Consider the following 26,269-nt stretch of genomic DNA (forward strand, 5'->3'; position numbering starts at 1 on the left):
GTCCACTTTAAAAAGCCAGATGCTGGAAATGGACAGGAGGAAAGAGCAAATGTGAGAATGAGATTTTTTTTTATGAAGATAGGAAGGAGATAAAGAGAGGAAAAAAGAACATGCAAAGAATCCTGGAGGAATGAAGGAGATCAAGAGAAGGGTAGAGCAAACAGTGAAGGACTCAAGCCAACAGTGACAGACTCAATCCAGGAAGGGAAGGAGTGAAATACACAGCACAGCAGCCAGAGAGCTGGCTGGTGAAGGAAAAGAGTATGGGTGTGTTGGAAGCCAGAAGTCAAATCAGGTCAGATAGTAAAATATGGAACATGAAGTTAGTAGGATACAAAGTAATATAGGAGAGGGAATAAGCATCTAGTCCATGATGGAGACCTAGCAAGGCTGTAAGAGAAGTATATTGAGGACCTTCTGAAATATGGTGTTTAGAAGCCTGAGCCAAACAAGACACAGAGAGCCCAGCAGGACTTGTACCTGAAGGATACTATTTCCCTGCTCTGGGCTAGGGGCCAGGAATATTTATTGTGGCTGTGAGTAGCAATGGATCACAGACACTCCCTGGTTAGTGGAAAACTAAAAACCAAAACCACCCCTAACTGTTGGAAGGCAAAGAACTGTAAAAGACTATAATCCTTTCCGTCTCTCTCCTTGCCTTGAAAACGAGATATGGAACTATTTTGTAGTGTAACAGAGGCACTTGTATCATAACAAACCAATGGTACGCAGCAGTATTCCTGACTTTTTTGTGTTTTTGAGGGCTAAGGATGGTGGAAGGAGTGTATTATGATGAGCTTCTCCTGTCCAAGCCTATGACAATGTATATATGAGTCAACCTATAAGACATGCAATCATAGAGTTTCAATATTTTTATAAAAAAATTACAAAGTCTCTAGAGAATAATTCTGTCTAGTCTTCTGGAATAAATGTGATAACTTCAAACCTGCAAGCATTTTCTGCAAAAGATGTATGCTGTTAAAATTCTGATAATTACATCTGTTGTCATAGAGATATTGCTAAGTATAAGGGCTGAAGCTGATGTTTGTTGTAGATTTTGATGGTGTGAAACTGGGATATTTTTTTGTAATGTCTATATTAATAATTTTAAAACCCGTAATGCTCTTTCTTCTGTACGTCTATGGGAAACAAATCAACATTTTTGTATCCTGACATTTCTAGAAAAGACATACTTGGCTCAGCTTGTAATAGCGGTGAATTTCAGCACAGACCTTTACATTTAAGAGAAACTGGCAGAGCTACATGCCATAATAATTAAATCGTTATGCTTAGAATGTGAAAAGAAAATCTTGTCTCTCTTGTTTGGCAAGGTATCTTCTAATATGCACCTCTTGAAGGTGTGTGTACTTTATCGAATCATTTGTTGCTTTGATGTTCAAAAGATAGGCAAGTTGTAGTGGTTTTCTAAATTACTCATAATTTATCTAATCTATTGTATAAGCAATAGTAGTGGTCACTTAGTTGAATGCTGCACTTTTGAACCCATTTTCATTTTTATTATATTTGTAGGATTACGAAGCCATTAACGTTTGCTGACTGTGTTGGCGATGAACTGCCTTTAGGATGGGAAACTGTTTACGACCAACAAATTGGTGTTTATTACATGGACCATATAAATCGTGAGTAATAGGATTTTGTTTTTTTAATGCAGTTATAAGCCTAGGTGTTTGATCACGTGCACACCTGTGCCTACGTTAATTCTATTGTAATCATAAACATGTGTTTAGTTACAAATTGTTGGGTGTGGGCAAAAAGTGAAATTTAAAAGTTGTCCCTTTGTTTTTCCTGTAACATGAAAAATGTGTATGGTGTATTTGTTGTGACTTGATATAAAGATTCCAGTCCCAGATACATAATACAGCTTCATAACCAGGAGGTGGGACAACAGAATAAAATTGGCAGCCTTGATAAGTGGAAGTGCGTGAATATCCTACTGGGGCTAAATGTAAATTATTTTTCTTAAACATTTGAACTGAAATTGTTTTTTCAAAACATTAGGAGTCTTTCCAGTGGTACTGGGGTGTAATATTTTGTTTTTTGCACAGCTTAGGAGCCAGAGAGATTATCCTGGAGTCAGATTGGATGGCAAGAGAGTTGGAGACCTGAGGATGGCAGAGGAAAAATGGTTGAACACAAATACCAAAATTATAAATGGACAGAAATGGAGAGAGGAAAAATGAATGGGAAAGGAAGGGAGCATGAACAAAATGAAAGATAAAGAAATAAGTAAGGATGGAAGGGGCAGAGGTAGAGAAGGAAGAGAGAAAAGTTTATGAGAGAGTGGCGAATTCTGAAGAATTTGTTTTTGTAGGCATTGGAATTGTTCAGCTGTTTTTCTCTTAAAAATAACAACATACAAGCCATTGAAACTCACACTGTTCTAATTATATCATTAAAAAAGATAAAAGGGGTCACAATGATAGAAGAGATATCTCCAAATCCAAAGGAATGTTTTTGAAAGGAAGAAATGAGAGGAAACTTGATACTCAGAGGCCTAAAGCAGAAACTATAGTTTCTAACCTTTATAATAGAATGCCCAGCCCCTCAGTAGTCCAGGAAGCTCATTCTTTGAGTCCCAGGAGATTCAAATTAGCCCAGTCCCTAGCACTGCTGCTGAAATGATAGAACTGGATTGTGAGAGGAAAAGGAAAAGTACAAGGAGGCCAGATGCCTGCCTCTGTTACAAAACTACCTCTGTCTCAATCTGAGACCTCTGAAAACTCTGCTGAACTATAAGTGCAGTGCAGTTGAGGAAGCTAATTGAGCTGGTAAAGGTTGCAGTGATCATCTTCAGCACACCAGATGCCAGGCTCAATATTTGTAGATCTGTGTGGGTACTGAGTACGAGAATCTGAATGGCACCAACTTCAAGAAACATACTATTGAACTTTATTTTCACTTGGGACTCCTATATTTTAATCTGCCACTGGTTAGTTATTTGCCAACCAGCTCCTCTTCTGTTTGATAGACTATTTCTGACTGAGATGTTGCAAAATCAAAAACTCAAGTCTATACAAAAGAACCTGCTGACATTAAGACTCTCTCTTAATGTTTTAAGAGAGAGAGAGGGCGGAATCACTACTGATTTCAGAGTGGGGAGTTCATAGAAGTGTCAGTTGAAGCATGTACTGCCTGACTCCTGGGGCCTCTCTTCTTCTTCTTTCTCTCTACACATTTAAATCTGGTATCAGGCCTGATTTTAATACCGAGACTACCTTGTTCACCTGGATGGATGACCTATGCCAGGAGGACAGGGGACTGATCTAATTCTTAAGGACTTCCTAGCAGCTTTTGATACCATTGACCTCTGGGTTTGCAGTGGGGGTATGGTGGTTCTGCTGCTACTAAGAGCTCAAATGCCAGAAGGTGGTGCTTGGGGACTACTTCGTGGTCCACAGCATGTACGCCAAGGAGTTCTGCAGTGTTCTATTGTCCCCCATCTAATTTTACATTTACATGAAACTATTGGGAGAGGTCACTCAGGGATTTGGAGCAAAATACCTCCAATATGCTGATGATACCCAACTCTAACTCTCTTGTTCATCGGATCCAGGTGAGGCAGTGGAACTGCCTGGAATCAGTAATGTGATGAATGAGGTCCAAACTCAGTGCCGACAAGATGGAATTTCTCTGGGTAGATGGTTTGTCTGTTCAGAGATATTGGGCCTATACAGACGACACGCTAAGCAATGGTTAGGCCGCTAACCTTTTTGCAGCAAATGGTTAGTGTGCATGTTTAAAGCATGATTATGTAGCCATCACGGTTAGGAATGGTTCACACAATGTGCTAAGTCATGGTTCACATGATACGCTAAGCCATAATATTCAGCTCAAAGTGCTTAACCACCATGGCTTAGCGCATTGTCCAAACAGGGTCATTGTGTTTAGTCTGTTCTGGATCAAGTTCTTAGCTTGAGGCTACAATTGTATTCAGCTTAGTCACTGGAGGCCCATGTAGCCTCTGTGGGAAGGAGTGCCTTTCATCACTTTAGGCTGGTATGCAAGCTGCAGCCTCTCCTGGACAGAATAGCCTGGTCACAATTTTCCATGCTCTGGTAACATTTAGGATTGACTACAATAACGGATTGTACGTGGAGATGCCCTTGAAGACTGTTTGGAAACTTCAGTTAGTTCAAAATTCACCTGTCAGGGAACATATTTGATGAGAACGTATCTTGCTAGTATTCAAAGAATTTAACTGGCTTCTGATCAGTTAATGAGCACAATTCAAAGTGCTGATGTTTATCTTTAAACTCCTATATGGGGTTGGACCCAAGTGATTGTGCCCTGTTTGTAGCATTTGCCTTGATTTGTTCTATCGCTTAAAGCACTTGTATCTCCAGCCTGGTACATTCTATTAGCAGAGCTGGGCTGAAAGAAAAATACCTCCAGCACAAGAATTTGGTGTGTGTGCATGAAGAAGGTTCCACCTTAAGGGTAGCCTAGAAATAATTTTAGATAGATAGGTGAACCTGGTGGAGGGGTAAGTTACCGTCTTCTGTGCTTGAAAGAACTGTTCCTTTTTCTTTATACATAAATGGGAAATACATAGCAGCTTGCATACCAGTGTTCCACCTGTTCACACATTCCAAATTCAGAACAAGGAGTAGACCTGCGCCAGGGGATGTGATTGGCCAGCACTCCCTGCGGTTTGCTATTTGTGTATTTGCAGAAAGTGTTCCTTTTTCAGTACATAAGTGAAACATTTGTGTGCATAGGCTGCCATGTAAAGTGATGTAACTTTCATTCATGAAGGTTACTGGATGGTTTGGACATCCCTGTGGCTGTCTTTGGTCATTAACACTAAACTCTACTTTGGTGCTCTTTGAACAGGCCTTGGGCTCACATACTTGTTGCATCTAAACATGGAACAATGGTGGCTAGTTTTAACTGTGACTTGTCAGAACAGTGAGCTTCAACTTATGGCTCATGATCCTGGCTTGTTCAGATAAATTATAGTTAACTGCAGTTCCCAGTTTGGATGAAATGACAAATCTCAGTTAGTTGAAATGTAAGTGGGTATTCTAATCTCCCCATAGCTATGCTAGAAAAGAGAGAGAAGGAGGGTGCAGGCTAGGACATATAATGCTGAAGTATGACTTAGTGCTATGTTCAGACTGCACTGATGTCCTTGGGGGAAGGATGGGATATCTAGGTTTGTTTAAATTAAAATCCAGTATAGTTATGGAGGTTTCCTTTATTTTTTTTAAGATAAGAAATTGATGTGGTTAGTGCGACATGTCTATTATATAAGTCTGTGTATATTATCATAGCATATTTTAACATTTCTTTCTCATTAGAACTCACGCAAATTGAGGACCCAAGAGAGCAGTGGAGAAGAGAGCAGGAGCGTATGTTAAAGGAATATTTAATTGTTGCCCAGGAAGCACTTAATGCCAAAAAGGAAATTTACCAAATTAAGCAGCAACGTTTTGAACTAGCACAAGAAGAATTCCAGCAGCTGCATAAAATGTGTGAGGATGACAGCCGCTCTTATGCCAGCTGTAAGTTTACCTTTCTTCTTCAAATAGTCCACATGTAAATTTTGGGCTTGCATGTGTGCCTCCTTAGCTGGATAAAGAACTGAATCTGCAAATGCCTTTTGTAACACAGCAGTTTCCCTCTGTGATACAACAACTGGGGCCTAATTTACACCTACTGCCCTTTCACAAGAGAGGGGGGTGGTTGTGAGTTTTCCTGCTTCCGCGATTGCTGCTCATGGGGCACACACAAGGGAAGCATTCCACAATGACAGGAGTGCCATTGCGGGAGCACGTGTGTCCCCTGACGATGCTTCCACATGTGGATTGGGAGAAGTGGGCGGGGATATGTAGATGACGCAGCTACAGGGATTTTTTTTTTAATGAATTGGGAGGGATGTGCACAAATGCAAAATCACAGCTACGCATGGGAGGTCCAGCGAATATGTGATGCTGCGCAGGGATATGTTTGTGTTTTTAAAATTATTTATTTATTTATTTATTTATCACACTTATATACCGCTCCCATAGCCAGGGCTCTCTGGGCGGTTTACAGAAATTCTAAAATTAAGATAAAAACAAGTATACAAAATTTAAAATTTTAAAACACTACATACACACATACATATACATACACACGGTCGGTGCCACAACATGGAGCCTGAGGCTTTGTTTCTGTTAATTTGATATTAAAGAATGTAAAATGATTTACAGCACTATAACTCTGTGAGCTTTTCTACATGAAGGATTTATTATTCACTCATCATTCCTTATTCATTGTTGTTTACAGGTTCTTTAGACAATGTCAGGACCCTCTAGTTTCTCTCCTGTTTTTTAAGAGCACTTTTGCGTTTTTTTGAAAAGTGTGGAAAATGGATTATTTGCAAAAGCGAAAGAAAGGGTATTTCCCTACTTGTGCAATTGTATTATTCCACTATAGCACAGCACCATGTAGAGGGTATGTAGTGGACAAGTTGGAAAGGAAAAGCAGTTTGTGTAGAGCTCAGATCTCAATTCTGCAACGAAACTGAAAGTAGATTCAGCAAATTAACAGCCTTGTCTAGAAAAGCTATTTCTTTAACCGCTTTGCATCATATGAAGAATAAAGGTTTAGCTTGCAATGGTTGTCTAAAGTAGTTTCTGAAATCTATAATGCTGAGCTTAGACTTTTAGTAAAAATTTTTTTATTAAAAGGGAGTTTTCTTTGAATGATTCTGCACTTTTAAAAACTTAGCTTCTTGTTTTTAATTGTAATTGAATAGTAACAGTTTTGTCTGATTGGACGAACTTGCAAAATGAAAGACCAAACTAGATGTTTTGTACAGATATGTGTAGCATTCCCCAGTGTATTTTTGTTTAATGAAAATCTGCTCCAAGAGTGTGCTGCTAGGAACATTTACTTTATTGGTACTGATTTTAAAGGATTTATTGATTGTAAACCACTTTGACCAAGCCTATTTTTAACTTTGAAAGGCATCTTGAAGGAACAAGTGTTTCTGAGTTTTTTAACATATCATTTCACATGCAGGAAAATTTGAAAAAAACATCATACTATTGTTTAATTAACTCTGTGGAATTCAGGACATGCTGCTGCTGTTTAAATAAGAATTGGGTTGGATCCAGAGCAAGTTAGTTGTGCATTAGTTAGGTCCCATTGAAATAATGTGAAAAGTTACTAATGACTAACATAAGTCCCAATGGTTCAGTGGGACTTAAGATCCACTAACTTGCTCTGGGCCCAATCTAGTGACAATGTTGCATCATGCAACTTTGTGCCTAGAATGTAAGTCTTAGTTGTGTATTATTCAGGGAATATTTTTATGTGTACAAGGGATTGCACATGTGCTCACGGGCTTTCTTGTTTTATTTGGCTTAACTGCAGCACACCTAACATGGCATCCCAATCTTATTTCCAGTAGTATTTTAAGTAGCAGATAACACTGCATTGTAGGATTGCTATTCTTAAACTAAAAAGAAACACACGTCAAGAGAACTTCGGCTATTGGGTGGTATAAAAATGTAATAAATAAATAAATAAATAAATAAATCTTGTATGTTTTGCTGTCTCACTTTGTGTGTCCATGGCTTGAGGCCATAGGGTATCTAATAATAAGGTTAAAACTTCAATTCTCTGTGCTAGCAAATAACATTTTACACAGAATTGTAAGCCTATGCAGCAGGGTCTTGCTATTTACTGTGTTATCTGTACAGCACCATGTACATTGATGGTGCTATATAAATAAATAAATAATAATAATAATAATAATAATAATAATAATAATAATAGTCAAGATTTCAAGCCTCAAGACTAGGGCTGTGAGTGTAATGCAGAGTATGAGCGTATTCTGTCTGGGTGAAAACAAAAAGAGAAAACCATACATATAAAGTAGCTTACTGATCGGCATCATTCCAGAGTATAGTTCCCATTAAAAAGCCCTAAATAAGTATTCATTTTTAACTCTAAAAATTTGAGAAATATGTGGCTCTTAATACAAAGATTTTTTAAAACTTCTGTACTAACAGTTTTAATAGCATTTCTATTATCAACTTTGTTTCCGTCATGTACTTAGGATTTTTCAGGGTTGCTGAAAGTTAAATCCCTTCTCTTGTAAGTCGTAGATGGCACCAAACATGTCAGAAATAGAATCAGGAAAAACAGTCTAGTTATAATTGATGCTTTACTATATGAGTCATTCTGTTTTTATAAAATATTTTTCCATAGTTTCCAAAATTGCCAGTAGTTCCCCAAGACTTTTTTTTTTTAGCTATTGCAGGTTGTCTTGAACAAGAGCACTTCTTTATTTGGCATATGTATTCAGACAACCAAGGCCTGTCTTTCCTTAATTTGATTGGGCTGTTGCTAACACTCTTGAGCCTAGAAAAATACATTGCTTATGGCAGCAGAAGTCTTGAATAGAAGGAACCTCCCTGCTTTTACTTAATGTATATCTGCTTCAAAACTGTGTATACTATTTTACTTTTAACACTTCTAGAAATGCCAATGATTTTTCCTTCATGAATAAATTTTAGAATCTTTGTTTAATGAACTATGTAAAAGTAAATCCCAGTGAGCTCAATAGAGCATGCTCTGAATTAAGTGAGCATAGGATTGCAGCCTTAATTAGATTTATTTCTAAAGTTTAAGTTCTACTATTTTTACTGTAGTGCTATAGGTGTGGACGGTTTGCTGGGTATGGTCGCTTTCAGGTGTTACTTTTAAGCCATGATGGGTTAATAAGCTACTCACAAAAGCTTATTTTGAAAATAAGTTATTATCTCTCACACAGTAAGGCAACTAAACTACTGTGTGTATCTTATTAAGCTACTGGGCATAATCTGAGCCATCCCCTCATGCCTGTCCTGAGCAATGGCACTGTTTTACCTATTGGCAGCCTGTTTTAACCTTTCACAACATCCCAATGAGAGAGGAGAGGTGTGGGATAAAGTAATTCAGCACTTCCAGCATCACTCTGACAAGGGGGTGGTGACTCTAAAATACTGGAAGTTTTCAGGAATTAGACAAGACTTTATACACAGCCTCTCCAAGTCAGGAGGCACCCAATGCACCATCAAAACCCTGTGCAATTATACACCATGGCAAAAAACACACACACCTGGGTGCACTAAAAAGAGGGTGCACAGATAAACCCTTGGAATTTTCCAGGATCAGGACCAAACTTCATAGACCACCTCCCCTAGTTAGGAGGCACCCTATGCACAAACAAAACCCTGTACAATTATAAACAAAGGCACAAAAACCATGGGTGCATCAAAGAATTTACCCTTGTAAGAGTGCAGAATTGGGACCAAACTTCATACAAACTTCATATCCCTGAACCAATCTTACTCTTGCAAATTAAAATTGTAATTTGTACTATAAAACTCAGAGTTTGAGTTTCCACGAACAAAAATATTACAGCTCATCCAATAATGAAGGCGTAGGAATGATTACAATGTGTGCAATCCAGAGTATATATTTATGTGCTGATATTGCTGGGATGTAAGCACTTAGAATGAGCTTATTGTAGTGAATTTGTAGCGGGTTGTATATCTCAACCTAGAAAGAAGTGACAAATAGAGTACCGCAGGGAACTGTCCTCAGTCCAGTGTTGTTCATCTTATAGGTGATTTGTGCAAAGGAATAGAGGAAATGTTCATCAGATGTACAGATGACACCAAACTGGGAGGGGTAACCAATATCTTAGGAGACTGAAAGAGGATTCACAATGATCTTGACAAGATGGAGAACTGGGCCAGAATTTAGAAAAGAATTTTCAGAATGTCAAGTTCTGCATTTAGATCGGAAAATCAGATGCCCAAATATAGCAGGGATGATCAGATATAGTAGATCTCCAGATGTTTTGGACTTCAACTCCCAACATTCCTGGCCATTGGGCATTGGACATGTTGGCAGGGGCTTCTGGGAGTTGAAGTCCAAAGCGACTGGAAATCTACCTTCTGTCCACTCCTGAAATATAGGGTGGGTGACAAGTTGATGGGTGGTATAGAAATGTAATAAATTAAATTAAATTAAACTATGATTCTAAGAATTGAATGGGGATTATTACCATATATTTATAATAATATTCACCCATTTCTGGTTGATTTCCCCTTTCTGTTTCAGCTCTTGAGTGTCAATACTATGGTGTCCATAATCTTTTATTTTTGTAATAAAAACTTGTCCATAATTAAGTAATGTTAATAAGAAATCTGTTTACTCGGATTTGTTTTTGCTTAACTCAAAGTAACTACAGTTTTGATTTCCCCTGCTCCATGAGGAAATAGCATATGTTTTGCAAACTCTTGGTTATAGGAGAGGCTATAAAACCACACATTTTGTCTAGCAGTATTTATTTATTTGCATTTCTATACCGCCTAATAGCTGAAGCTTTCTGGGCAGTGCACAAAGATGAAAACCATGAAAAGAATACAAAGTATAAAACAAACATCACAATTATTTGATCTGATGCCTTGGGATAGAGAGCTTGATTCTGTGCTGCCACCTTAGTGGCAGGAGAATAAGAACTTCCTGTGGAACCGTGGAGCATAAGATCTATCAACTGTGGAGCATAAGATCTAGGCAAAGGCTTTCAATGGCCAGTTGCTGGGGAACATGGGTGAGAGGTTGCTGTTGGACCATGTCCTGCTTGTTCATCCCTGGCCTATGGCTGGTTGGCCACTGTGTGAACAGAGTGCTGGTCTAGATGGACCCTTGGTCTGATCCAGCATCAGGGCACTTCTTATGTTCTTATTCTGAGTATGTTGTGAACTACTTCTTGGATTTATTTTGAACATTAAGACATTTCCCCATTTGTTCAGTGTTCTCTGGATTTTCAACCAATACCAAATACGACCCATGTCAGATTAAAGCAGAAATAGCAAGTCGACGTGACAGAGTGAGTAATTCTTTTCTAATACTTTATGTTGAAAATGAATTATTTCAGTTCATATTTATATATTAGTAGTAGTACAATGGATTAGGGATACTGAATTATTAATATAGGCAAACTTTGGCACGTTATGGCAGAATCCAACAGGGCACTTTCACCCTCACCACTTCCCTTCCATCCCACCGCTTCCCTTCTTCAACTGGTGGGATTCACAGGTTCCAAGCAGGACCCACCATTTATGCAAGAGAGATTTTGTGCTTTCTAGTGGAAGCCTTGACACAAGCAGAAATGCTTATTTTTGGAAGTAGGTAGGTTGGCAGGGTTCCCTTATGCGAGCTGACCTGCCTCCTTTCAGAAATGAGCATTTCTGTTCATTTCAGGTTGCCCCAGAAGTGCTAAGTTGCCATTGCACAAGTGGTGAGGACTGTTTGTGCAGTGGAATTTGAGTGTAAAAGAATCAGCCAGGACCCTGTTGGATTCTGCCCATTGGTTTGTTTAACGATTCTATTGAGTGAATATGTACACTTATCTTTTCTTTCTTTTTTTAGCTTTGTCCACTCATTTGATTTTTTAAAAACTTGCAGACAAATTAAAAATAAAAACAAGAGAAGACACTTGCTTGAACATAGGATGTTACCTTATACCAGTGAAGAGTGCATTCTCTTCACTGACTGGCCTAAACTTTGCCAGGTTTTGGGCAGAATTCTTTCTCAGCCCTATCTGCAGATGCCCACAATTGAACCCAAGTTCTTTGTATTTAAAGCCCATTCTCTACCACTGAGCTACAGCCTCTTCCCAACGGCTATCTACTCTTGCTTTTATGGATACACAAAAATCTTAATGTGGAGCTGTTTTCATAAGGCAGGGGAAGGCAAAATATGTTAAACCTATTACAAGAGTGGAATTTATGTGAGAGGTGTACCAAGGATGTTCCAAAGATTATTTCAGTTAAATTATGAGGTGCAGACTTATGTGATCATGCTAGTGTTCTTCTAGGAAAAAACAGAGTTGCTTTTATTTTACTGTGCAACCCAGCATATTGTTTTCAAGAAATAAATAGAATTGGAGTTTTCTAGCAAGAAATAGGTATCTACCACCACTGTTAGCAATGGATATTAGGAGGGACTGATTGGGAAAATCTGGCACAATGGTGACAAAGAAAGTTAAAGTTCAGGCGGTAATTGCTTAGCAAAATGCTTGGTAGACACTTGAATAGATATCTCATGAAGCCATTATATGGCCTGTGTAATTTTTAATTACATTGACATTTTTGAAGGATTTCATCATCAGATTTTATCACTATTTAAGTCCACTAAAACAACTCCAGTCAGACAGGAGGAATGGATGTTATAACAACGTGATAATAAAAATATAAAAACATGGATTGAACATCACAATGCAACTTTGACTAAGTTGTTTCAGTGTGCGTGCTCACACAAAATAAGAAATCCATAATTCTTGGCCCCTTTTGTCATTGTTAATTTTCTGTACACTTAAACAACCTAAGATATTTTAAGTTTCATGTTAGGAAGCTAAATGCAGCTGGGAAGGTCAGAGGGCCTGTACTATAATCTAAAAACAGGCAACTTTACCACATTATGAAATGGAGAAAGGTCTATCAACTGAACAATTAATCACAGCAACTTGATTAACAGCAACATTTCTCTTGCCTTTTTTTTAATCCCAAGCTTTCTAGATTAAAGAGAGAATTGACACAGATGAAGCAAGAACTGCAGTACAAAGAGAAAGGAGTAGAGACACTGCAAGAGTAAGTTGAAATGTAGCCTGTTGAAATTGTTCTACCTAATTCTTGATGGTATATATAGTAACAAAGCTATGTAAGTCCCTGGCTGATGGCTGGTTGGCCACTGTGTGAACAAAATGCTGGACTAGATGGACCCTTGGTCTGATCCAGCAGGGCTCTTCTTATGTTCTTATGATCTTATGTAAAAGTGTATTTAAAATAGTACAATGTTACCAATAATAGTTACATTTCTTGTGAGAATTTTACCATAGATACAGTGTTGACTTGCATGAAGCGGTCCCTGTAGGATCCCTTTGGTACTTGTGTACTGTATTCTCTGGCCAATATCCAGATGAGAGTCTGGTTTGATTCCTTTTTCTCCATCCATTCCTCCCTTCTCTATTTACAGTAGGGGTAGGAAACCTAACCTAGCTGGAAATAAGGGGGAAAGCAGATTATATATGATTTATTACATTTCTATACCACTCCAAAGCTGAAGCTCTCTGGGAGGTTTACATTAAATTAAAACAATTAAATGGCAGAAAGGAGAGAGAGAGAGAAAAGGAGATGGCAGAAAGAGAAGGGGGCAGCAAAAGCCCTGCCCATGCTTGGTTCCTGTCCCACCTACTGCTGGCATGTAACCCCCAAGACATTTACCTCTAAGGGAATCTTTCCCTGAACAGAACAAAAATGTTCCTTACTACTGGCCTTGAGCTTTGATTGTAATCAAATATTAGCAAAAACAAATAATCTTGATGTTTGTTCGTGTAATAGGATTGATCGTAAGATATCAAATGCCCACATGAATTATAAATTGGATGAAGCACAAGCAATAATGAATGAACTTCGAAGCATCAGGAAGGCCATTTGTATGGGTGAGAGAGAGAGGCAAGATTTGATGCAGGTAAGATGCTTTTAATTAATAGTAATACTTGTGGTCTTATATAAGACTGGAAATTTATATCACATCATATCAATACTTTTGTATGGGGAGGTAATGTCCTCTCTGTTGACAATAACTCATGTTTCATGGAAATATTATTCTTGTTATTTAGTGATCTGCAGTGTTTTGAAGCATGAAATTCCAGAGTGTATTTCATTTTCTTGTAGTGCAATATGTTTGACACATTGATGTTTCTTGTTTAACTGGTTTCTTCTTCGGTATTTCTCTTGAATACTCAAATTATGTCAGAAAAAGCATGACTTTTAGTAATTTTAAGAACAATCGAAGCCTATAACCACACATGCACTGTTCTCTTGTCAGCTAGGGCATCTTTGATTGTCATAGAGCAATACACACCAAGGAGAAAGTTGCTTAGAATCAGAAAGGTAAATATAGTAAAGTGGATGATTCCCAAACTCCCAAAATAGGAAATGGCTTTCTTGTAATTTAAGTATGCCCATTATATGTGATGGTTCTAGATGGGCATGACTCATTCTTGTGTAGGCGTTTGGAAAACTTAGGAATTGTAAAATTTGATGACAGTTGGTTTAGAATATAGGTGAGAGGAGTATGAGACAGGACAGGAAGGGCTAGTCGGGTCTAAACAGGGTAAAAAAGTTAAAATTATGTCACTGATGCAAAAATAACAGTTTTTCTACATGAGCTCAAAGGAAGAAATCAAAAAGTTTGAAACGCAGTCTCTAAGTTTTTGTGGACTGGTTAAGAATTTAAATTAATCCATATATTCACATTGTTAACATGGAGATATTATTTTGTAAATATGATATTGTAGCAAAATAAAAAGGATTAATGAGAGACTTGCAATAAATGGATATAACTAAGCTGAAATTTAGGAGATACGCTGTTAGAGACTGGATCTTATATTGTGGAGGGGCAAGTCTTCAGTTATTTTATACTGGTGTTCCAGTGTAGTCATCTGTGGGATGACTAATAATAAATGAATTATCTCTTCTATTTGCTTAGCGTGCAGAGTGTTGGAACATAATAGGAAAAAAGAATCAAGTGTGGCAACTCATTTTTCTATACTTGACAGTGTGTGTAAGATTAACATGATAAATTGCATAATTCTTAGAGAACAATCTTAGGCTTGTTTGTATTAAATACTAAGCAAATACATATTTAAAGAAAACAAATAATTCCCAATCAAAATTCCTAAAGTGGAAGCTTTTACTGAAACTCGCACGCATTCGCACACACCCTGTAATGCCAGTCTTCTGTGCTTTTCAAACTAGGCTTAAACATCCAAGAAAATATTCTGAACTGTAGTTTCTAGTCTCTGGTCTATGTTTTTTAATTTATCGGCCAAAGCTGAACTACATACATAGGTGAAATAGATCATGAAGTAATTTTCATTTGTTTTGATTAAACCATTTAAAGTAAGCTATTCTTGGAGTTGTAGTAATGTTCTGAACCTCTTTGAGTTTCAGGAACGGAAAAGGACAACTTCCTTTCTTTCCCACCTCCCTAAGAGGTGCTTCCCTTGCTCTGCTAAAATGTTCAGGTAGTGTTCCAGTCAGAACAGACAATACTGGGCTAGGTGGACATAGTATAATGCAGCTTCTTATGTTCCAATAGTGCTACAAGGCTCAGGTTTATACATGCCAGCCCCAAACCAGTGCATTATATATCTACACTGAGGGGCAGGGGTTTTTTGGAGAATGAGAAAGGAAAAAGATGTAGGAAACTGTTTTTTCAACCTTGTGGCACATCCTCTGCCCAAACATAATCTTCCTCCTACTATAGTGGTGTAGGTCCTCCCTTCAGGTCCCAGTCCAGGCCTCTGGTAGTCCTGAGATGGCCATGCCCCATTTTGAAGGCCACACTCCTTTTCCCTGACCACTAATTGTTTGGCGGATTTTCAGTTCTTACACTTTTTCTAAAATGTTGAAATGCCTCTCCTATGGCTTAGAAACTTACACTAAGAGCTGTAAGGTATATGCTGGTATTTTGTCCCATCCCCTTTGCTTTTGGCTTCACCTCTTTTTCCTTTGGCCTCACCTGCTACTGGAATGAGGCCCCTGAGAGCTTCTCTATAATGCAGTTTGGGCCCCCAAGTTGAAAACTTTTTATGTGTAAGTAATGATTCCATTCTATATTGATGATCCTGTCATTATCCTATATTAATTAATCTGTGGGCTAGTTAATAATGCCAACATTATTATTATTATTTTTTAAAAAAGAACTACTGAAACATAAATAGATTCTTTTTATAAGATTTTTTTTTCTTTAATGCTTTTTTAAAAGAGTCTGGCGAAGCTGACAGATGGATTCAGGAATAGCTGTTGTATTACAGAATCTCTTCAGGAATTTCAGCATAATTCTAGCTCACTCAGAGACTCCAGTTTACCTCAACAACATTCTGATGCTTGTTCTCAAACTGACATCGTTGGAGAGGTATGTGTGTGTTCTAATGCAATGTGCTTGCTATAAAAAGATGCAGTTTTTGTTGTATACCATGGTGACATAATTAAAATACATTTTTCCATTTTAGTTCAAAAGAGGATTGAATACATATTAATGCATAAGAGAAAATTGGGCTTTTAATTAATCTTTTCTTGAAGCAAAAGAGTGGTGCTGAAAGAATACAGTTAATGTTATTATAGATGTGCTTTACAAAGGTTCTATTCTACTATCTTAACTATGCCATTCAGGCCCATTTCATACATTAGTAAGACAGTTTATCAAATGCAATTAAGCTGAATGAATTACTTTTTAATTTTTATTCATTTATTTATTACATTTTTATACCGCCCAATAGCTGAAGCTCTCTGGGCGGTTCACAAAAAACTGATAAATGTATTGGAGAGCAATCTGAAGACAACTTTATCTCCGCTTTGGTTTTACCCTTGACTCCTAGAAACCTTAAACAAACTAATCAAACTCTCAGTGATTTTTTTGAAATTACCTCTGTTGATTTGTCATGAACCACTCACCAAATGGACTGTACCCACCCCCTTTTTTTGTCAGTCATGTGCTCTAACTACAAACTACCCCTTTTAACCCCAGAGTTACTGCACTGCCATAATTCCCCAATACACTGTAGCCCTATACTAACGTTCACTTGCAACGTGTGTTCAACTACCTTGGGGATGGGACATGACTGAGCATACAAGCTACATTAAAGACTTTCAGCTACTGAGGAAGCTAGCTTTGAATTTGCCTTACCATGTCATTATTACTAGGAGCCCATTGTGCAGGAAAGGAATAGTTGTCTGTAAAGATAGAGATGTTACTTAAATACCCTTAAGTGGTGATAACTATCAGGAAGGCCTTAGCTAGACCTAAGGTTTATCCCGGGATCGTCCCGGGGTCATCCCTGTTCATGTAAATGACACACAGGATATCCCGGGAGCAGGCAGGGACGACCCCGGATGATCCCGGGATAAACCTTAGGTCTAGCTAAGGCTGAAGATAACATGTGCACTATGTGCAAAAAGAAATGGGTATAAGACAACCACCGGTGGCTTTCTGAAAGATCTTAGTCTTCTCTCATGGAAATCTTGTGTTCAGTTTTGAGTGACACACAGCTCAGTTATTAAAATGTATCTAATGGTGGCGGGTGAAGGTCCACTGCCACCATGCTTTTGGAAAGCTTTGTTTCAGATTTACTACTGAACCTACTCTTTCTACATTTGAGTTCTTACTGCGGAACTAGTGGGCTGTGAATCAAGAAATCAAAGCATTTCCATGCAAGGGTACTTAATATCAGAGCCTAAATTTGTTATACTTTCAATAAAGAAAGTTTTCAAATGTCACCTGCCATTTAAAAAAATGTTTCTGTTTGAATCAATTTCAATACACATTCAAGACTTTGACCTTAAATTTCCTAGTACAGAATTCTGTTCTTTCATGTATAGATAAGAAACGAGTACTTGCCCAACTCAGTCTCTAAATGTCACTGAGATAGGCAGTAAACTGGAATCTGTTTCTCTGGTTGAAATTTGTTTTAGCGTTAAACTTTTCATCCATGTTTTTCACTTTACAAAGTATACTTATATTCTAAAAATATATATCAGTGTTTCAAAGTATATTTTTTGTCTATCCTTTTTTCTTTGTTGCAGGAGTGGGCATCTTACTCCAACATGGTATGCATAAAGATTGAATTGTTTAATTGAGTGTTATAACTGGATTTACGAAGAAATTGTATTATATCAGAAGAAAACTCCCCTTGTTTAGATTCTGTGGCAATAGAATTTTGAGTTGTAGGACTCGGATATTGAGTAATATATTCATGAGATTAATGATATGAAGGGAACAATTTTACTTTAAAAAGTCCTAAAACCCTTAAAAAACCCTCACCCCTTTAAATATCCAGTCTGATGTTTAGCTGCTCGGCCATTGATCTCATTGAAATTATTCTGAAATTAGCAACAAGTGTGAATCGGCATAGATTTGCACTCTAAACTTGTAGCATATTTTATTTAAAATGTAAAACAAATAACTTCATATATTAAGGGCATTATCCTATGCTGCCCATGGACCAGCAGGACCACTGCTAGCACAACGGAGAGCTAGTGGTTGTTAAAGCAACTTGAAACAAATAGAAACACTAATTTCTGGAATGGGGCAGTTCAGCGGAGCTTGCAGAAGAGAGCTTCACAGATCTGCCCCGATCCGGAAATGAGCATTTCCATTCATTTCTGGTGTTGGTTTACAAAGCCTAAACTCTTTGTTGTGCACAGTGGATTCTGTTGGAATGACACTATGTGGGGGGGGGGGGGCACACAGGGTTTCATTTCATATTGCCCTAAAAGTTTATATTCCATTTTTATTTCATTTTCAGCATGAAGTTCCTCGATTAAGCATAATCTTTAGCTATAGCTATATATACTAGTGAGCCAGGATAATAGAAGGATGAGTTTAGTCTTTCTGAGACTTGAGCTGAATTATTAAACACTTCAAAATAGTTTTGGACCAGGTCAGATTTTGATGCTGAACTTAAATTACATTTCCCCTCACAGTGTTACAGTTTCTCTAATGTACTATTAATTTTCTCATTTTTCTTGCCTCACAAAAGTTTGGTTTTGATGATAAAACAAGGCATGCTGACAAAATAAAACTGAGCTGGCAGTATGAAGAAGCCAAAAAGAAGTAAGTACCTTTTATTCACTCAATATTTTAACACTTAATTTTAACTTAAATTTAAATTTTACTGTTTTAACGCTGTATTTTAATCTTATATCAATTTTGCTGCGTGGTTTTATCTTGGTTGTCCTTTTTATACTGTATTTTGTATTTGTGCTTTTAACCTGTTGGTTGTTTTATTATGGTTTTAATTTTTGTGAACCGCCCAGAGAGCTTCGGCTATTGGGTGGTATAAAAATGTAATAAATAAATAAATAAATAAGTACACTTAAGAAGTAATGGTGACCACTCACCACTCTCTGCTTGATTCTGACAGGAATCATTAATGATTTTGCATATGTGTTATCAGCCATCTAACAATGATGTCATACATTGTAAATTTCTAGTAATCTAGATATGTATTGAGCAACTTCTTTTGATTTAAAATATGTTGTAATCAGCCCTAATGGTTCAAGATTAGGCAAGCTAAAAGGAAAATATGTACATAATAAATATGAACCAGAGACAACACACTGATTTGGATTCCATAGTTTAACAAATCTTGTACATTATGGTAGAAGCAAACATTATTTAATTGGCATTTCTGATTACTTTACTGCCCAACAGTAAAGTTTTTTGGGGCCCTCAAACAACTTTATCTAAAAAGGATCCCTAGGTGGGATGGGTTGGGGAAAGATCTAATGTATGATGGCTGAGAGAGTGGAGCATGAAACTGAGAAAACGTAACACAGTTGCAAAGCCCTTAACAGAGGATCCCAACACCATTGACCATTAGTACAAGACATGTCTAGTGGATAAGAGAGAACACCTAGACGCGTATCACATTAGACCCATGTGCTTGAATATTGCATTATTATTGTTAATTTTAGGCCCACTGAATGTTTACAGAGGTAGGTTTCATCACCATTTTAAAAGTGTGAATCTAAGTTAGTATAATAAAATGTGCCCCTTAAAGAACAAATTGCAGTTAATGTTTGAGTCTCAGGAACTGACAGAAGAATACACTTTCCTTAGATTCAGTCACCAGAGCCCTTACACCGGAAAAAGTGCTGTTTCCTTTTTGTTGTGATTTGACATAGTAAAACAAGACAGGAACTAGTAATTGGTCTAAGATCATCTGTTGAAATCGCTGTGGTCCTGATCAGTAACTTGGATTAGAGATCACTGGGGAGATCCATGTAAAATGGGTACAAGTATAAAAAGTGGACCAAGATAATTTAGCATAGGCGTTCAGCAAAATAATTACTGGAATCCGTACATTTGATCATCTGGTGTCCTCCAGATGTTTTGAACTTCGGCTCCCAAGAATTCCTGACCATTGGCCATGGTGTCTGGTGCTGATAGGAATTGAACTCCAAAATATCTGGAGGGTACGAGCTTGGGAAGGCTGTGCTAGATACTACCTTAATGTACTTTCTATCCCTATACCTATGATTTGAAAATAAATTGTTTCCATTCTGAAGTAAATATTTTCCCCTCATTGTGATTTAGGATAAAATCCTATGCATGTTTAGATAGAAAAAGTCTTATAACTCCCAGCATGCCCCTGCCAGCCATGCTGGTTGGGAGATGCGGGGGGATTGTAGGACTTTTTTCTGTCTAAACATGCATAAGATTGGCCCCTTAACTATTATCTCTTGCTCAAAAAACTGTTACTTCGTGTATTAAATATACACTGATAGTAAAAACATTTTTTTTTAAGTCGAACAGCTCAGAACATATTTATTTCTATCAGTTATTTCTGTGGTCACATTCTTCATTTATCATGCATTCCTTCCCTTAGCTTGCTGACATTTCTGTAGGGCTTTTGTCTCCACAAAATATTTCAGTGTTGAACCTCACTTTGCTAGTGAAACATCTACTGCAGTTGCACAGTGTGGGTGTAGGAATGTGCTGTGTTTGGTTTAAATCGACAATTGACAAAATTAAAGTGCTGCTGTACATTTAAAATATTTTAACCAGGCTCCTTGTTTAGCCACATTGATGAGAGAGCAAAGTATATGTGTCACCAATGGAGTCGAGCAGATTCTTTCAAAAAATGTAAACTTGCCTGGCTCTGCCTTTTCCTTTGGAATCTTGCTAAAAATGTATACAGTATTTATTTGTTGCCCTTTACTGTAATCAACTCCAAGGATTCTGACAATACAGAAGACTCAATCTTGTAATATATTAAGGATGAAGTTTGCTATATATTAAATTATATACTATATGGTCAGTGCTTGTTCTCATATGTGTTCCACACAGTTCCCCCCCTTGGGGGTGCTAAACAAATAATAAATATGGATTACTTCTGCAGCTGCTACTTTGCAGAAAGTGCCACTGTGTTTAATTGAGGTTGTCATCTTGAGACCAGACGTCAGTATTTTTAAATTTTGAGTTGGCTACAAATCCAAGGATGTTTCCTTTTCCATTTTGAGATGTAACTAGAGTCTTAAGTCAACTCTCCAGATAACTTTTTTAAAGACTCAAAATAGTGGAAATAAAATATAAGAGTTTATTCTCTTTGCTCAACATGAGAGGTAGGCTAGCTGGTGCTCTCCAAATGTTTTGGATTACAACTCCCATAACCTCCAGTAAGTATGGCTGGTGGTCAGAAATTCTGGGAGTTGTAGTTCAAAAAATCTGGAAGATGCCAGGTTGCATACTTCAGCCCTACACCATGATAGTGGAAATTCATAGATAATGTTCACAGTCCGTCTCCCCCCCCCCCCCCGTGGAATACACGTGGAATACTTTGGTGGACGATGGATGCAAATATCTTCTGATTTATGTGTTCTTGTTTTTCCTATTAAAACAACCTGTTTCTAACATTTTTAAAAAAGATTTGAAAGTAAAACAAGTGATTTCATGAACAAGACAATATAAAAGACAGAGACCCTGTTAGCACGTAATGAAAATCACTGTGGGTGAATTTTGAATATTCGAGCCATAGCAAGGGTGTGCCAAAGGTTGTCTATGTGCAAACCTGATGAGGGTGGGTTGTTGAGGGGGTTGACAAGCCACCCAGAATCCAACAACCTACCCTTGCTGGGCTTGCATATATCATAAAGGTACAGCACCTTCCATCCTACCCCCGCTGCAGCTTGAATATTCAGAATGGCAGCCGCTGCCTCCACAACAACAAAAACGCTGGGAAATTCATCCAGGATGGCTTCTCTTTACGTGCAAACCAGTTGCTAATTGTCTTATCTATCTTTTGTTGCTTTCTTTTTATAGACGTTTTTAAAAGTTCAAAATTGTCATTTTTTGTAGCTTTACATTTTGGTATATCGCTTTAGGCTGTCTTGAAAAGGCAAATAAGTATATGGAACGGTATTTTTCAAGCTTATGCTGCTTTTTCCAGATATTTATGATGGCAGAAAATGAGTGTGTGGTGTCATTTTCATCTTGCTGATTGCAATTATATTTTAAGGACTTTCAGGACTAAATTCCTATGTCTTTGTAGAGATTATCCTCCTCCTCCTTCTTTTGTAATTTAATTTATTTGTGTCCCTGTGTAATTAAGGGTTTTCAGTATACAGCAGCAATTAGCTCTACAAGATCATGAATATTGGCCAGGGATGGTTGAGACTGACAGGGACCGTCTTCAGCTCATAAAAGAGAAAGAAGCTCTCTTACAAGAACTGCAGCTCATAAGTCAGCAACAGCGGTCACCAGAAGACATCCAACGTTTAGAGGAGGAGAAAAGGCGCCTGGAGGATGAGATCCAGCAGGCTCGAGCCACTTCTTCTCATGGTGCTGCTGAAAGGTTTGAGAATTTAATTGATTATTTTGTTAGATGCTACAGGGTATATAACAGACACACTGGAATTATAATGCAATTATGAGGCTATAACAGTACAGTGGTAAATACCACTAACCAAATCAACAGCTGAATCTTACTTTGCTCTCATTTGCTATTCCTCTGTTTCTTAAGTCTCCAGAGCCTATTTAACAAGTTACCTCTCTGATACCAGTTGAGCAGTAAATATGGGAGTAGTACCAGTTGAAGCCAATGTAACTTAGAATCCATAGATATAAGCCCATAAGAATTGCCATACTGGATCACATTGTAGGCCAATCTCATTATACACTCTATTTAACTTTGTTACCTTCTACATACTTCTTCGAAGACAGCATGGTGTTACTAACCATCACCTGTGGGTCCTAAGCATCTGGTGGTCAGAAGCTGAGAATGATTTTTTTCTCCCCTGCTATTAGTTAAGATACTGTGGTAGAAACATCACTGCTGCTTTGTTTAAACACGCTAGTTTTGTGCCAAGATTGTCCACAGAGTCTTCACCTTCTGTGTATATGCCTTCCGGCCACTTACCCATTTTGATGAGATTAGCTAAGTCATACAGTCATGTGAGGCATACTGCATCTTACCTGTTCAGGTGTAGTACTCACCCAGTAATCTGGTATGTGTTTCATACTGTCAACCTGTGTATGTGCAAATGTTCAAAAAGTAAGGAAACACTGACAGAAATGTAGATGAGGAGCATCTATTTGTCTTTGCAAAGTAAGACGGTGCGTTTCTATTATAGGATACTGCTACAGGAGAAGAAGAATTGCTTGCTCATGCAGTTGGAAGAGGCAACTCGTTTAACTTCCTATTTATATTCCCAGTTGAAAAGGTTAGTACCTCAGAGAAATTGAGTTGTGTATTTATGGCAAATCATGTTTGGAAGAGCAGTCCTTAGTATCTGTGGCTGTGGGTAGTGGAGTGGTGGATCACCTGCCATTTCTAAAGACTGGCTGTCTCACATTGGCTGAGGTAGACATGGCCGGGGTGGAGGTGGGATCTTCCTTTTTGCCTTCAGTGATTCTTCCTCTCTCCAAAGGTTTGTATGGGCAGGGAAATGCCCATGTCAGCTTCAGGATGGTGAAGAGACTGATCCTGGGGCCTCTCAGGGGAAGGAAGAGGCATCTGTCTCTCCCCTGGAATGCCCTGTTTTGGCTCCTACTACCAATGGCACCATGCAGCTTTCCATAGGCCTACTGAGGGCTGCCAGAGCACACATGCCCCTTCTGGAAGAGCTCCTCTCCCCCACTGCAGGAAAGCTTCCACCCCATCCTAATACCCTCAGGCTAGCAGGTCTGGGTGTTAACATGTTCCTAAAAAAATAAAATATAATTAGGTATTTTGCTTTGGTTAGAAGACTATGGTCTTATAACATAAATGGGACAGAATTCTATTTTCCCCCGACGTACTGTTATGGTTACAGTTGATAGAATATTCCTTTGTGGCAGATTCATTGGAATAAGAATATGATTTAGGTTTCAACTACAAAACCCCAGAAAGCTGCTAAGTTTCAAAATTTAGCTGAAAGAAGTGAAGATGTGGACTTAGTATGTTGCTGGCCAATTTTCTAAATCCTGAGGGTTTATGGCTCAGGATTTATGTGCAAACAATTCGTTTTTAATTTGGGGGGGGGGTGGTAATCTATCAGTTAATTACATTAGTAGCAATAATATTCATTGTTATAAATGCTTATTATGAAGGGCAATAAATTGCAGGCATTCAATATTAGACCAGTCTTTGCACTAGGTAGAGTATGTCCTACTCTAAAGTTTAAAATGGACTGAATTGCTTATGAGAAAATGGTGGCTGATATTTCGAATACTGGATTCCCAAGAGAATATTTAAGGACACTTGTGAAAAAAGGAAAGCCCAGACTTCATAACTTATATATTGTTAAGAAACCACTTTGAGAGTAACAAAGTGGAGAAATGGAAAATCTTAATCAATGCAGTTGAAGAAACCTGTGAGAATGGACTGAACTTTCATTGGCTTGATCCACATGTAACATCAAATAAACCTCAGGATTACATGTTCTGGCCTACCCTCATCCAATCTGCTTCCCTTCTCTTGGGCAAACTGTAGGGATAATGCAATTGCAGCCAAACTGGTCGCATTTTCCCTTCAAGCCAGAATTGCAATTCTATTTTGTAGGGCAAGCATAAACCATAGGTTGCCACTGTAGATGTAAATATAAACTATGGTTTGTCTCAAAAAGACCAAATGCAAGAGGGAATGAAAGGGCAAAGGGGCATGTGAGTCAAAGGTTGTCCCATATGACACTTGAACCAGCTCCTTTTTACATTTGTAATAGTGAGGCAATAATCACTTATTGTTCTGCTTTCTCATTTGATCTGGTGCTTTCTTGCTGTTGATGAAACAGAAATTCTAGGTTTTGAATTTGAGTTTTCTGAAAACATAATTAATACATGCATATGTTTGTATTCTAGCTTGTCTGCCAGCACACTGACAATATCTTCTGGCAGCAGTCGGGGGTCACTGGCATCCAGCCGTGGATCGTTGGCATCCAGCAGGGGTTCTCTAAGTTCTATTAGTTTCACCGACATTTATGGTCTTCCTCAATATGAGAAATCAGACAGTGCTACAGAATATGGGCAGCATATACGCTATGATCCAATTCCAATTGATTCTCATAGCAAAGACATACAGTACCTTGAATCTATTGGAACTTCTAGTAGCAGTAAACAAAGAAGATCTTTGGATACGCCTCTGTCCCTGGCGTCTCTGTCTTCACGGTCATCTTTGTCCTCATTATCTCCTCCAAGTTCTCCCCTGGATACTCCCTTCCTACCTACTTCTCGGGATTCTCCATTGGCCCAAAGGTCAGAAGGATATGAGGAAATAATGGGCACAGGTGCCTTAGAAGTACTCCGAGGTCAGGTCTCTATTCTAGGTGAAGATAAGGCACAAGAAACAGTGTCATCTAAGGCTCTTGAATATTCCACAGGCAATGAAGGACTGCGGGAAGCAGGGCTGCAACTGACCAATCTGCCAATCTCTGGAGGTAAATTAATTTTTAGCCTCTAACGTTTTGTGTTGCTGAATCTAGAAAAAACCCGAAAATGCAATATATGTTTAACCCATAAGTTTAAAAAACTGCAGCGGCAGAGATCAACGAAATTGCCTTTAAAGTGCTTGTTTGACCTTCAGTTTTTGTAGTGAAAACAGCAGCATATCTCAAAACTTTTTAGTTCATTTTTATGTAATTAATTTGTGCTTTTTTAAAGTCTTAATGAAAATGTTATCAGTTAGTATGTATACTGAATGAATAAATTTATTACGGTCATTGACCAGAACCAATACAAACATTAATAACAAACAGACAATCCCAAACACATACATACATTACTATATTACATACATCCAGCAGATGCTGAGAAATTGTAAGTATGTATACTGTATAATACTTTATAACTTATTAATTAACACGGAATTATGCTAGTAATTGTTACAGTCCACCTTTGGTATATGCTACCTTATTGCAACTTTGGAAAAAATGCTTTTTCAGCCTGCCTGCTACATGTGCTCAAAGAAAAGACCACATGTGTGCTGTCTCTGATACATGGTACCCTACCCAAAGCATCTTTGAAAGATGCTTGTGCAGCCTTTTCCTTAAAACCTTGAAATACTGAGATTGTATGTCCTCTATTTAGTTTTTTTTAATTACTTAAATTGTTCTCACTTTTGAAGTGTTCACATTCTTTGCTCCAATACATATAATTGAGTGTCACTTCATCTCAATAGAATTTACATTGAACCACATCAAGAAAATATTAGTCATGT

At 37.9% G+C, this 26,269-nt stretch overlaps 1 protein-coding gene across 1 annotated transcript in view; it reads left to right on the forward strand.

The window, feature by feature from the left end:
- Nucleotides 1-26,269, forward strand: part of WWC3 (WWC family member 3) — a 68,466-nt gene that overhangs the window by 19,587 nt on the left and 22,610 nt on the right. The window contains exons 2-12 of the mRNA XM_063126368.1: nt 1,531-1,640; nt 5,322-5,525; nt 10,821-10,897; nt 12,580-12,659; nt 13,410-13,539; nt 15,844-15,993; nt 17,661-17,684; nt 18,617-18,690; nt 22,190-22,432; nt 23,211-23,300; nt 24,916-25,490. Of these exons, the coding sequence (XP_062982438.1) occupies nt 1,531-1,640; nt 5,322-5,525; nt 10,821-10,897; nt 12,580-12,659; nt 13,410-13,539; nt 15,844-15,993; nt 17,661-17,684; nt 18,617-18,690; nt 22,190-22,432; nt 23,211-23,300; nt 24,916-25,490 (1,757 nt within the window). The remainder of the gene's footprint in view (nt 1-1,530; nt 1,641-5,321; nt 5,526-10,820; nt 10,898-12,579; nt 12,660-13,409; nt 13,540-15,843; nt 15,994-17,660; nt 17,685-18,616; nt 18,691-22,189; nt 22,433-23,210; nt 23,301-24,915; nt 25,491-26,269) is intronic.

Source organism: Elgaria multicarinata, chromosome 5 (genome assembly GCF_023053635.1).
Source record: "Elgaria multicarinata webbii isolate HBS135686 ecotype San Diego chromosome 5, rElgMul1.1.pri, whole genome shotgun sequence".
NCBI classification, from domain to species: domain Eukaryota; kingdom Metazoa; phylum Chordata; class Lepidosauria; order Squamata; family Anguidae; genus Elgaria; species Elgaria multicarinata.